Here is a 13,926-nt window from a genome sequence, read left to right as displayed (position 1 = left end):
TATTGTTCAATAAACACTCAATGGAGAGAGGCAGACAATGGAAAAAATGTCACTGCAACAGCATGTAGAAGCTTCACTGTCAGCATGTTCAAATGTGCCTCAGTCGCTCTTATTTTAGGCCAGTTAAATCTAGCACAGGAATGGATTAGTTAGTTTTTGGACAGAAGGACAGAACACTTTGTGACATGGTCCTAAATCTATCCCAAGTTTGTAGGGAAGCTTGTAGGTGCATCAGCAGGGACTCCTTCAAACCAACTTCTGCTGCTGCCAGTCTCAACAGAATGGTTTTGCACTGCTGGTTAGAGGTTTGAAGAACTTTTTTTTCCTGTTTGAGGCAGATATCCCAAAAACATTTCCTATAATGAAGATGCAGAAAAGCAATTGAAATGAGAGATTTCCACGGTACTTCACTAACAGAAAGTTTCATCTTTGAGTTAATTACTTCCATCAAGTGTTTGAAATAAAAAAGTCGCTGATCTTAGTTCATTAATAGTTTAACTAGAATTGTGATGAGAAGGTTGCAACCTGTGTGTAGCATATAGCATTTAAATGTTATTGATGACTCCTGAGACACCATTAATTACTTATTGCTGAAATTAATTTCCCCTTATGTGGGCTCTGTGCCTACAGAATTCAAAGTCTCTGTTACCACAGTGTAGAAATTGCAGTTGATGCAGTAAATTGTCTAACTTGCTTATACATTTTCAATGCCTAGTGAAGTAATTCTTCTAAATGAAGCACACTGTTTCTTTATCCAGCCACAGAACCAGAGAGAGATGTCTCTGGAATGAACTTAGACATCTTATCTTGAACAGACAGGATCTCCCTCTGTGCATACCTCTGTCTATTGACTCTATAAGGAATTTGTTCACATATTCTAGGAAAATTGTTTCACCACAACTAAATGCTGTATTAAGCAGATGTGACCTGTGATTTAGAACATTTTTTCCTAGCAGCAGTAAGTACATCTTCCACAGGGACACCTACATCTCATTTAGTCCTGCTTGACTGTGTGACTTCTATAACAAGGTGACCTGAATGAGGGAAGGCTGTCGCTATTGGCCACCTGGACTTCAGTAAAGCCTTTGACACCATTTCCCACAGTGTTCCTGCTGGAGAAACTGGAAGGTCATGGCCTGGATGGGAATACCCTTCACAGCTTAAAAAACTGTTTGGATGACTGGGCCCAGAGAATGGTGGTGAACTGAATTATATCCAGTTGGTAGCTGGTCACTAGTGGTGACCCCAGTGTTCAGTGTTGGGGCCAGTCCTGTTTAATATGTTTTCAATGATCTGGATGAGGGCATTAACTGCACCCTCAGTCAGTTTGCAGAAGACACCAAGCTGGGAAAGCGTGTTGTTCTGCTGGAGAACAGGAAGGTCCTACAGAGGGATCTGTAAAAGCTGGATCAATGGATTGAAGCCAACAGCAAGTGGTTCCACAAGGACAACCCCAGGCAGCGCTACAGGCTGGGGCAGAGTGGCTAGGAAACTGCCCAGTGGAAAAGGACCTTGGGGTACTGTTCAACAGCAGCTGAACACGAGTCATGTGAGTGCCCAGGTGGCCAGGAATGCCCTGGCCTGTACCAGCATTAGTGTGGCCAGCAGGACTAGGGCTGTGATTGACCCCTCCATACTCAGCACTGCTGAGGCCTCAAATCCTGTGTTCAGTTTTGAGCCCCTCACTACAATAAGGACATTGAAGCGCTGGAGTGTGTCCAGAGAGGGGAAACGGAGCAGGAGAAGGGTGTGGAACATAAGTCTCATGAAGGGCGGCTGAGGGAACCGGGGTTGTTTAGCCTGGAGAGTAGGAGGTTGTGGTGAGGTGGAGGTCAGTCTCTTCTTCTGAGTGATAGAATGAGAGGGAATTATCTCAAATTGCACTGGGGGGGTTTAGATTGGATGTTGGGAAAAAATTTCTTCACCAGAAGGCTAGTCAAGAACTGGAACAGGATGCTCAGGGAAATGGTTGAGTCACTATCCCTGGAAGTATTCAAAAGACATGTATATGTGACACTGAGGGACGTGGTTTAGTGGTGGACTCAGCAGTGCTGAGTTAATAACTGGAATTTAAGTTTTCTTCCAACTGAAAGGATTCTATAACCAAGTAGAAGGCTTTGTATGTGTAGCAGATAATCTTACCTAATTCATACTATTTAATGATCTGTAGACTTCTTATCTATAAACATGGAGACTTTTACATGATTTACAAAGCAAACATATGACCTAGTTTAGAGTACCTGACTCTAGCATGGAAAAATGTTTGTCAAATTTTTTGAGTGCTGTAGCTGAGAGTCTGCAGAAATGGGTCTTCTGGAGACATGGACCCAAACGTGTATATATCACTCCTCTCAGTTATGCAATTCATAGACTAAACATGTCTTCCTTTGGTGTCAAAAATGTCCAAATATTATCAGAGTCTGCTTTTTGTGAGGTTTTGTTATTTTTTACATGGAGACTTCTGAGCGTACCTTTGCAGCCTTTTGACAAATACTCATATACACAGTGACTTGCTACACATGGCCACTGTGTTTCTGCTTATGTTTCAGGTGTGGGCTAATTTTAAACACAGAACAATCCTTAAGATGTTTTTTTTCTGAAGTCGTTCCTGCTTACAGAATCAGTAGTTCATGTTTTTGCATCTGAAAGACTTTTATGAGCAATTCATTATAATTAAACATTAAAAACATTATTAAGAACATAGCAACTTTTCATTTCAGTAGTTTAAAATTATTTTTCTCTAGGAATTGCTAAAACAGTTTTGAAAATCAGTAACTCTTGCTTTCTATCATGCCTACACTGGTTTCTGTGATAATGTGATATGGATGATACTAGCTATAAGAATTTAATTGGCAAACATGTCAAAGTCCAAGTGGATTTACAAGTAACTGCAGACAAAATCCTTTATTTTATTGTAATGAAGTGTTTAGACACTGACATGAAATAACAGATTTGAAATGACTAGACATGTTTTCATTGAAAATTTCACTGAATTTCTGACATTATTGTGAAACATTTTTGTTTCACTGAGGCTGTATTTTGCATAGAAAACTAGGAAGAACTCATGATTCCTTTTTAAAAAGTCCTCTTTTGAACCGAAGCAAACAGATGGTTTTTATTATCAAAACCAAACAACTTTTTTTTTATCTTTCAGCATCACTTTCCTAGAAACATTGAATTGATGCAGGAAATCTGAATATCATATTATTGTATTTAGTATTTAATTTAGTTTGATGCTGATTTCCCTGAAACATTTTCCCTGAAATTCTTTCCAATAAGGCCTGAACACTTGTTAATTCTTTAAATACATCAAATTGTTAAACTCACTCCCTTTTTCACTCTGTCCTTTGCTAGTACATGTTCTGCAGCTGCTCACAACTCAGAAAAAAACAGGTCCTGCCCGTGGGAAGGGAGAGTGTCTAGAGGTCCAACTAGAGATATTTGGGAGAGTTTTAGTAGTTAAGCAGCTGTGTGTCTAGTAAACACGGAGAGAAAGTAAAATTTAGAATTTTTTAAATCAAACCTTTAAAAAAGTTAATTCAGGGTCAGAAAAACTTTAGAAAACTTAGTTCTGGCTTCTTTAGATAGGTCTCATCATGATACATAACCCTGGATGGAAGATAGATATACCACACATTTACTTCAGGTTTTTTAAGATAAAAGCAGAAAAAAGCTTATTAAAATCTTTCCAGACTGCTAATTTGAAATGAGCAGAATTTAACGTCTTTATATCCTATTTACAATGTAAGGTATTCCAAATTTACCAGAGATTGTGTATTTGTCAAGGAAAAGAAAGATGATCAGCATAACCTAAGAATGGAAAAGATAAACAAAAAGAAAAAAGTGAATCCAAACCAAACCAGCCAGCGCCCATTTGAGAAGTGAGAGAGAAAAGCTCAACAGTTACATACTCAAAAATTCCCATTTCTTCTGTTTTGATATGAGAACGTCTAATAGCAAAGGAAAATAAGACAGTACTACCAACAATTATAACCTCATCCTGTGACTCTATTTGAGCTTATACAGCCATAGCTTAAACGAACTGGGACATTTAGCATGAGGCAAAAATGAAACTGAGATATCAAAGACTAGTATAAGTATTTAAATCACACTGGTTAAACTTACAGTGAAACCAGATGGTATTGATTGACCCTATTAATCTCCCCTTCTTTATTTCACATGTAAGGGAAAATTAGTAAGCATTGTAGTAAGCACTTTTTCAAATTTTTGTAGTTATTTGCTTAATACCTAAACAGAACCAAAGCTAAAACAAAGTTAACTGGATAGTGACAGAAACTGGGTTTTTCCTGTGATACCTCTCTTGAAAACTCTGAATATATATGACAAGAAAACACACATTTTACAATGAGTGGAAAAGATGACTATTTACTAATCAATAAAGAGAGCTACTATTCACTTCTACTTGATTGTATTGCTGCACCAGAGGTTTGCAAATAATTTGAACTCAGATTTGCTTGTGAACCACATAGAGAGTTTGGGATTTGCCTTCTACATCCTTATGTGGAGCTGCAGTTAATTCAGATAATATTTTCATTTGGTTCAGAAACCAGGGAAACCTATTTCTCATTGCTCATTGTGTGCTTAGAATCTACCCCAATGAATTTGCGGCAGCCTTCTTAAAACCAAACTCTCCCTTACTTGAGACAATTTTAAACAGCAGGTAATTGGACAACAAAATGTCTGTGCCCAGTGCAGGGTGGCTGTGTGACTTCAGGGAACCTCTCTTTGTTTGCTGTTGTTTGTAGCCCAGGAAACAGTAGGTGTCAGAAATATCCTGCAAGATAAACTTGAGACTACAAATCTTTCAACCTACTTAGTTATTAATTAAGAAGACTGATGATTTTATGACGGCATTTTCTTTGTTGATAATGCACTATAGGTTACCTCTGACCTGACTCCATGGAATGAGAATTGATATCACTGAGATGCCTTTGGACATCACATGAATGAGAATCACAGTATTATGGCAAGTGTGAAAGGAATGGAAGTGCAGAGAGGAGCAACTTTCACTGTGGAGAACCTTAAATCCAGTCGGCATAATGTTCTTGGTTTGTGGAAGGCCCACTTCAGCAGCAAAGTGGAGAACATGGTGAGCTCTAAAAATGAATGTACATTCTCAATTTCCACAAATACAGGGTGATACCAGGGGCTTGCAGAGCACTACACCAAGCACTGCCTAATCATATGAATTTCAAGGGACTTTCTCTGTTCATTATAAGGCATTTTGAGATCTACATTTCAAGCACCATGTCATTTTGGAAAGTCCTCAAAAACTCTGAGCTTGGTAATTTTCTTTACTCATGTTTGTCAATTTTCATATCTTTACACAATGAAAATTCTTCACCATCCACTTGTTTGCTTCCACAAATACCCTAAATCTGCTGTTCTACACCATCCTGTGTCTTGAGATTAAACCAAGTTATGTTACCCAAAGACTACTACACCCCTTTACAGGACTTATTTCTAATATGTTTGCTTGCTTAAAATGCCAAAAGGAATTACTGCTAATAATTTTTGGTATTATTTTCAACTTGAAAGGAAAAAAGTAATACTTAACTCCTGAGCAATTATTCATAATAACAGTGTAAAAGGACACATGCCTCATTATTTTGTCACTTTTAGCTGCAATTTTTGGACTGAGACTGGACATTCTGGACAACCAGACCTGATTGCTTACTTATGGAGCTCTGACCTCAGCCCTAATATGGCGTTAGAATGTGCTTTGGTAATAGCATGAATAAAGGCTGAGATTTTAGGGATGGGTTGTAAGATAAGAGGGGAAGACAATACATTCTTATCTGTTTTGCTGTTTTGCTGTTTTGCTGCAGGAGAGGCATTTAAAGCAACAGAAATAGTCATTGTTAAGTCTGGCACAGTACCATCTGAAAATAATTTATAAAAGCAGTGAATATATTGCCTAAATCACTGTACTATCAAGAGCTCCTGGCTGGGTTTCAGTGCCCAAACTGAAAGAATCCCCTGACCCTGGAGGCTGCTGGATTCAGCTGGAGGCTGTGTCTCCTGTAACATCCTTAACACAAGAAATAGAAAGAACATGATGACGTATTTTTATCATGATCTATATGGACCAGGACAGCTAGAATCCAAGCAATTGTTATGCCTGAGGTTAGTTTCTTAAACTAAGAGGTGCACCTACCAGAATACTGTAGTAATGATCAGAAATAACTGAACAGTTACAGAGGCTACTGTTTGCTTCAGCCACCAGTATGGAAAACATTGTGGAACACATTTAGTAAACTTTGATTTTACTTCAGTGAGAATCAAATGGTACGGATAGTGGGAAATATTTACAGAAATGAAAAATGTGTGTAAAATAGAAAAGATCCGCCAATTTTTTCACTAAATCAGTATGGCCTAATGTTTTCTATTATGAAGAATCAATTATGTAATCAGCTGTATTATTGCAACTTAACTAGGCACAGCAATCAGATGCAACTATAAAAAACATTTCACCCCACATATGCCTATCACTGTCTCCACCTCAAATTAAAAAAATTCAAGCTTTGTGCTATGGTTTAAAAAAAACTAACCAAACAATGAGGTCAGAATTTTATTTCAATGCATGAATCCTTGCGAAAACAGAAGTCCAAACTTCAGCTTCTTATGTGACTGTAAGACAGGACTGGCATTTAAAGAAATAGAAATAATGGTTGTTAAATCTGGCAAAGTACAATCTGAAAATAATTTATGAAGGCAGTGAATATGTTGCCTGAAACATTATACTACAAAACATAAAATTATGCAATACATTTTCTGAGGGAAAAAATGCTTATTAGAAGACTTATGAAGTCAGAGACTAATTGAGGTTTTTTTCCATCAGTACTTCAGTAGTTCCCTACCTCCACAGTAGCTTCTTAGGATTACTAAATTATATTTCAAATGAACAAAAGAATCATTAAATGTTTGGGTATTATTTCTTCAAACCTTTCTAACATATTTAATAACTTAACATATTTACTATTATATTTTGCAGAACGGAGATTTAGCAGCGATATAATTTAACACAGAAGTTTTTTAAGCATTTGCTGTAATGAATATGAACAAATACTAAATACTTACATTTGTCTTGCCTATAAACTTCCATAGCTCAGCTGACTTGGTATCTGCTGTTTCCCAATAAGATAATACAACATATTCTGACATAATGATATGCAGGGACTAGGTGAAGGTTTGGAAATATCATGGGGAACTGTCTTCCTAACTCATTTTTGTGTCTTGCTTCTTTTGCTTTTGCATACACAAAAGAACCACAGTACTTTTAAAAATATATGCAGACATCCTCTGATTCCAACCGAATGTACACATTGGTGAAGCAAATGTATGAACTTTTAACTGCCATGGGCACAAATACCCAGGTATTTCCATGTTGAATTCTTTATAAAAGAGAATCTGAATGCCAACATTTTTGGGAGTCATGCATGGCTATGAAACTTCTGTTTCAGTATCTGTAATAGCTACTTTTTGAAGAAACATCTCTACAGAGGTACCTCTAGAGTGTGTTTAAACACAACTGCCTTTTTCTGTCAGACACAGTCCAAGGTAATTTAAAGTATGCTTTATATATTTCTCACTCTATTATTGAAGAGCACTTCAGAGTACAACTAGTGAAGACTATGTCTATTCAGGTGTAAAAGAAAAAAGTTTCATAGAATCTGTGCTAGAAGAGAACATTTTGAATTCTGATACTATCAAACTGTAACAACCATTCAAATTCATCCAATTAAAACTATAAAAAGAGCAGAAACCTACTAGAACAAAAAAAAAGATAAGCAAAAATTTGTCTCACTTAAAAGGATATATTTCAGGCTCTTATCTATCACATTACTACTACTGAATACACTCATATATTCTCCAGCACACTCACCTCTTTTTGACGGTACTTAATTGCCAGTTTCAATCTTGCAAGATCATTACCACTTTGTTCTTCAATCAAGCTATTATCATCTCTGTAATTAAGAATAATTTCCAATTCCCTGGAACTCCGTGTCTGATCCAGGAGATCTTTTGCAAATTGCTTGCATTGCCGTGACAGTTCCTCATACTCTGACTTAAACTCATTTTCGACTTTACTCAGTTCCTGCAGCTCCCAGCTCAGCTGAAAAGCAGTAAGGAAAGGATCCTCACTGGACAAAGCAATCAATGACGGGCTTGCCAGAGCCTTGTAGATATTGAGCCTGGAGCGAGAGTGGCGGAGGCTGTCCACATCTGAGCTTGAGACACATTCGACACAGTTACAGCGCACCTCGTGTGGCCTCGGCACAGACACCCCTTTCTGAACCAGGAGCTTTATGATTTCATAATTGTTGGTGTGGGCAGCCAAAATAATAGGTGTGATATCCGGCGTAAATTCTGAAAATTGCTTGTCCAGAAGCACTGGTGGCACCTGTGAAAGAAGGCAAAAACCCTTACAGGCCTCCTCATTGAACAAGAGTTATAGAAAATTAAGCTAGAAATGGTTTACCAGGTAATACACTTACTGCTGGATCTTTATTTCTGTCCAGAGTTGAAGGAAACTCTTTAAATATAACAATTCAATTAGCTAAGATAGTGTCTTTCCAGTTAATGAATTGCTATAAACAGGGTGTGAACCTGTTTATACACAAACAGGTTCATTTATACATAATGAACCCATTTATACATAAACAACCCATGGACAATGATTTACTGGAGCAAATTATTAGATAAACAAGGACAAGTTAGACACAAATGCTCCTCCCCATTCCCTTGAGGTGAGCAAGATGGAAAATTTTTCTTGTTTCTCACTGATTTGTCTCAGTTTCATAGGGAAAAAAATGCATGGGGGACATAACTGTGAATCTCTGAAGGAAGCAATGATCAGGACACAGGCAAGTTAGACTTAGAAAATAAAATGGTCAAGTAAATGAGAAGAGCAAATGAGAAGAAAATGAGTAAATGAGAAGAAAATATGTGTTTTCTTAAAGAGAATGTTGAAAATAAGGGTGTGTAGAGAAACCAAGATACTTGCCACAAAGAGCTTAATGTCTTAAGGCTCAGTTCTACATTCCCCTGCACAAAGAAACATACTCTGTTTATAGGAAAACAGGGGAGTTAGTAGAAAAAAGATTCCCAGAGGCCATTTTTAAAGCCTCTTCTGATACATGTTTCTGTTTTTTAAGTCTTCTTTATCAGAAGACTGTAAGGTTTTTCATTTTAAGCTTGTCTCTTTATTTTACACTACCAGACTCCAAAGTCTTTCCCAGGTCAAGACAATTTGTTCAATTAGTATGACTAAGAATGTGAGCGTAATTAGCCAATGCCAATCAAAAAAAATGATATTGGCATCATTACTTACAGACTGACTTTTGTCCACAGCTCAATAACCAAGTACAAACTCAATACACAGAGCACCATAGTGAGGTGCTCTGAGGGATGTTCTTTCAGGAGGAAGAAAGAAAGGAAAACATTTGACTCAAAGTTATCTGAAGGCTAGAGAAACAGATGCCCATCGCAGGGAGGAAAAAATTTTGATGCAAGTGTCATGACAGCACCATGACCCCACTGCCAGGTGGAAAAAACACAAGTGGGTCAGAGTGGTAAAATGGGAGTGGAAAGTCAAGACTGCACATCTGGCCTTCAGGACTGTAATCACACATCCCTAGGATAGCAAAACCTGCCTGGCCATAGCATATTGCTGACCTTAAGACACTGTGCCAGATTCTGAGAAGGTATGTGGAGTCAACAGGCAGAAACCCCTTTTCTCCCCTCTCATGCACTCAGACATGGCTTGGCATTGAGTCAGGCTGGGACTGAGTTTGTTTTAGCACAGGACTGTGGGCTGACTGAGCTTGCACACCCACCCTCATGAACTTGTGCAGAGGGTGCAGCTATCCTCAGAGGTGGGTGCTTACAACCAGTGGTTCTGAGCCAAGCAGCTTCTGTGCAACTTCCCTTCTGCTTGCTTTATTCTGAGACACAAACAGTGTAACATGTGCAGAGAAACATTGGTTAAATATTGCTCACGAGGTAAGGAACCCAGTTGAGAATATACTGAAGTACATATGGATGGAGGAACACTAGGGTACAAGAAAGAACAGAAGCTCTGTGTGCTGTTCCTGGTCTCAGGCCAAAAACCACAACTATGGACATATGACTTCCCAGAGGACTCTGTGGCTCTGCCCATGCTGCTCTGTCAGGTCTCTTCCAGAGTACCTCTAGGACATCTGTCACCTCCTGGCTGCACACTGCACAGAGCCCACCTGGGGATGCCCAGGTGCCCTGACCACATCATTATCCCTGTCCAGTGTGAACTGGGCTTGAAATCCATGTATGTTTTCTCTCACAATCTATTGCAGTCTTAGATTTGTTTTCTCTTTTACTTACATATTGTATAGGAAAAAAGAGAGCACTGTGAGCACACAAACACATTTGTTACGCTCTCTAAATTATTAGTTTGGCCAGTGATTTTGAGACTAGAACAGCATGAAAATGGTGGTAGAGATTCAAACCTTGCATTAGTAGAAATGAGATTTTGGGTGATCATAGAGCTGAAAAGGTTTACAGAGAGGCATGTGTTGTGTTCTGACAGTGTCTGCTACAAGCAGTGAGACTCCCCCTTGGCCTCAGGTTTAGGGTACCAGAGAGGGAAGAAGAGAGCTGCAAGGGCAGAAAACGCAAGGTCAGAAAGCTGTAACTTCAAACTCACTGACTGCTCAGAGTATAACTCTGTCACTACATATGTTGCTAGTTTTTTACTTTCTGACAGTACTGAAGTAACATTTGCTTCAAGCCCTGCCAGAACTGAGGGCTGTCTTAAATATATCATCAGCTGCAAGCTCTGAAAAATTAAGACACATTCAAACGACATGGCATTACAGCGACTGACTTGTACATGGCATCCATTTCCTTACAAGCTGCTTGCTTTTTCTCATAGCTTATCAAAACCTTTCATCTTCAGCTAACTCAGATTCAAGGATAATGCAGACACTTTGGAATTCATTGCATCAGAATTTACCTAAATATAGAAGTATTTATTAAATCTTTTCAGCCATAACTTACAGAAACATTTAAACTTAAAGGGCAAATCCTAAGACTTCCACTTTAATTACATAATGACTTTAACCCCTGATCCTTTGCCTTAAAATTACAAAATTTTAAGACTTTGTACTCATTTAAATGGAAGAGAAAATATCAAAATAATAAGGTCAAATTATTCCCTCATCTGAAGCAAAATGAACGTATCCTTTGAACTTTGAAGTAATGAGCATTCTCATGGCATTCAGAAAATTTCAACATCTAATGGCTGACCCAGAGTACTTGCTCTTAAGTTATCAGACTTAGGATGAATTTTACTTTCAAACTACTAAAAATAATTCTCTTTAAAGAGAACCAAACCAAATAACCAGCACACACTGATATTAGCCACACATTTGGAACCCTTGACAGAACACTCACAGAAAAAAATTGAGTCTTCCTTAAATCCTGGAGGATGGAAAGGTACTAGGTCTTTCAGTCACTGACTGACTGTGACTTCTCAAGGCTCAGCAGTAGTGTAACTATATTATACATTTTGGAGTCAGCGAGCTAAGTTTGAGGCTGCTTAAACTTGGCAAAGTCAAATAATTTTTTGCTGTCTTACATTTTGTGAAAAATTTCTACTTCAACACTATTTACAGAGCTGAACATATATATATTTGTTATGAATGTCTATGTGATTAGTGGACAAAAAAAAAAACAAACAACAAAACAAAACAGAAAATAAAGGATAGCTCAACGTCTGAACATGTCAGTACTCAAGGGCACAAGATTTTTTTGTTGCATTTCTTTTCCCTGCACTCACTGTAAGTGGGAATGAGTCAGTCTGGTTTGGATATCTAACGATTCTTTTAGATACCAAGTGGAATGGTCCTCTTCAATGTGTTTATATTCCATGGTATGGAATGGTATGGTCTGTGTGAAGACAAGGTCTTTTGCTATGACAGGAAGGGAAATCCAGGTTAAATTAATGCCAGTTAGGACTGAGATTTTTTCCTGTCCCCATAACATCAAGGGAGAAACCAATTTTTGATAATCTCTTAGACATCCAGGAAACAGAAAAATATAACAGTCAGTTTGGAAAACAAAAAACATAAACCCTATGCATGTCTTTTTCTCCATCTAGATTTCTCATAATAGCTCTCATTATTGCAATACCTCAACAGAGAGATTGAAAACTGCAAAGTCCATTTACCTGTTGTTTAAATGCAAGAGCTCAGAATTTATGGAAATCTATTTCCTTGGGCAAACAGATAGGTTCCCTGACTCTTGTCCTTGTTTATTTATTTGCAATTATTTTGTATTTCGTTTGAAAATGAAAGAAAATCCTACTTGGTTTTAGGCAGTTAGGGGAATAAATTTCTGAGTCATGTCCATCATGACAGCATGACTGGAGGAAAAATCTAAAGCAAAGGCAAAAAGAGAATATATGACAGATAAGATGAATACATATGTCATGCAGTACCAGGTTATATAAGGAAATCAGTATTATTAAAGTGTGTCATCAAAGTCTCAGCTGCTTTATCACTAATTCTCTATAGCCATCATCAGTCAAACACCTTGAAACTGCTTAACTGTACATTTCTGAACAGCCCACAGCACATGAGTTATCCCTATGCATACGTGGTTCCATGCTTTACATTCTGGTTTGTTGAGTTCTTCTTTGGTTTGCTATTATTGTATCATTATTGTATCACCTGAAATACATCCCGGTTAAGACAATGGAAGTAGTTCCCCTGGGAAAGGTTCAAAAATTCCTCCTACTGCGACTCCTTTACCGTGGACTAAGTCACCAATATACATCCAGATACACTGAATAACTTAGAGGTATCATGTCAGGATAACCTGAAATCAGCTGTCACAGCATTAGAGGGGTCCTGAGACTCATGTTGAAACTATCCTCACAAGACCACACAAAATAGCAGGACTGCAGTGGTGGCTCCTGATTGTCTCAAAGTGCTTCCTCCCACCCCAGGGTGCTCACTGTGCAGTGTACAGCTGGATGTAAGGCAGTTGTACATCAAGGATGTACGGCAGGCAAGTGGATGGAAGACGCCAAGCTGAGCTCAGGGACAGCATCATTTCCGAGCAGGGTGTGTGACACTAGCCATGCAACACCCATCTGCTACAGTCATTGTCTGCTTTCCAGAGGCAACTTCCCTGGCCTCCCTGTTTATTGTCCTTGAACTCATCACATTTCCTAATGATACGTACCACACTCTTAATCTGCTACTGAAATGTTATCTTTCATTGGTTAAAATTCTATCACCATGTACCACGTCTAGTTTTTTTTCTTTTTTGTAGGAAACAGACACATAACAAGTAAAAAAGAGGGTCTTAGGCACTGTAAGCTGACTAATAATTAAATAACAGTCTAAGGACTAAATGCAAATGTTTTAGTAAAATTGTAATTTAAGAATGCACACTTTCATAATGCATACTTTCATATTCAGTATATCTGGATGTGCATACTTTCATAAGATTTAATTACAAATTCTGTCCTTTAACATTTTCATACGCGCATTTTACCTCAGGACTGTCAAGATGCTTAATACTTGACTCCCAGATTTCTTTTCTCTGGAGTCTGATGTAATTCCAGTTATGAATTAAAGCCAGGTAGGTAGAGCAAAAAATAATAATTAAAAATCAGACACTTTTGTGTGGACATTTTTTACCAAAGTATTCCAGAGTTTTTTTTGTTTATCTTGAAAAGTTCCTTTATTCCAATTTTTCCCTATGGTCTAACAACAAGAAGGGCCAATCCCACTTTTTTTCCAGATTAAATTATTGTGATTATACTATGTGATTATGACAATTCTAACTATTAATTTTACAAAATGTCCCTAATATCCGGTGAAAATATTGTATTTCATGTCATGCAGAAAAGGTGTC

At 37.9% G+C, this 13,926-nt stretch overlaps 1 protein-coding gene across 1 annotated transcript in view; it reads right to left on the bottom strand.

Moving 5' to 3' along the window:
* TRPC4 (transient receptor potential cation channel subfamily C member 4) overlaps window positions 1-13,926 on the bottom strand; it is a 130,286-nt gene that overhangs the window by 50,783 nt on the left and 65,577 nt on the right. The window contains exon 3 of the mRNA XM_030946339.1: window positions 7,907-8,425. Within this exon, the coding sequence (XP_030802199.1) occupies window positions 7,907-8,425 (519 nt within the window). The remainder of the gene's footprint in view (window positions 1-7,906; window positions 8,426-13,926) is intronic.

The sequence above is a fragment of the Camarhynchus parvulus genome, chromosome 1, assembly GCF_901933205.1.
Source record: "Camarhynchus parvulus chromosome 1, STF_HiC, whole genome shotgun sequence".
NCBI lineage: Eukaryota > Metazoa > Chordata > Aves > Passeriformes > Thraupidae > Camarhynchus > Camarhynchus parvulus.
This window is presented reverse-complemented; position numbering and strand designations above follow the sequence as displayed.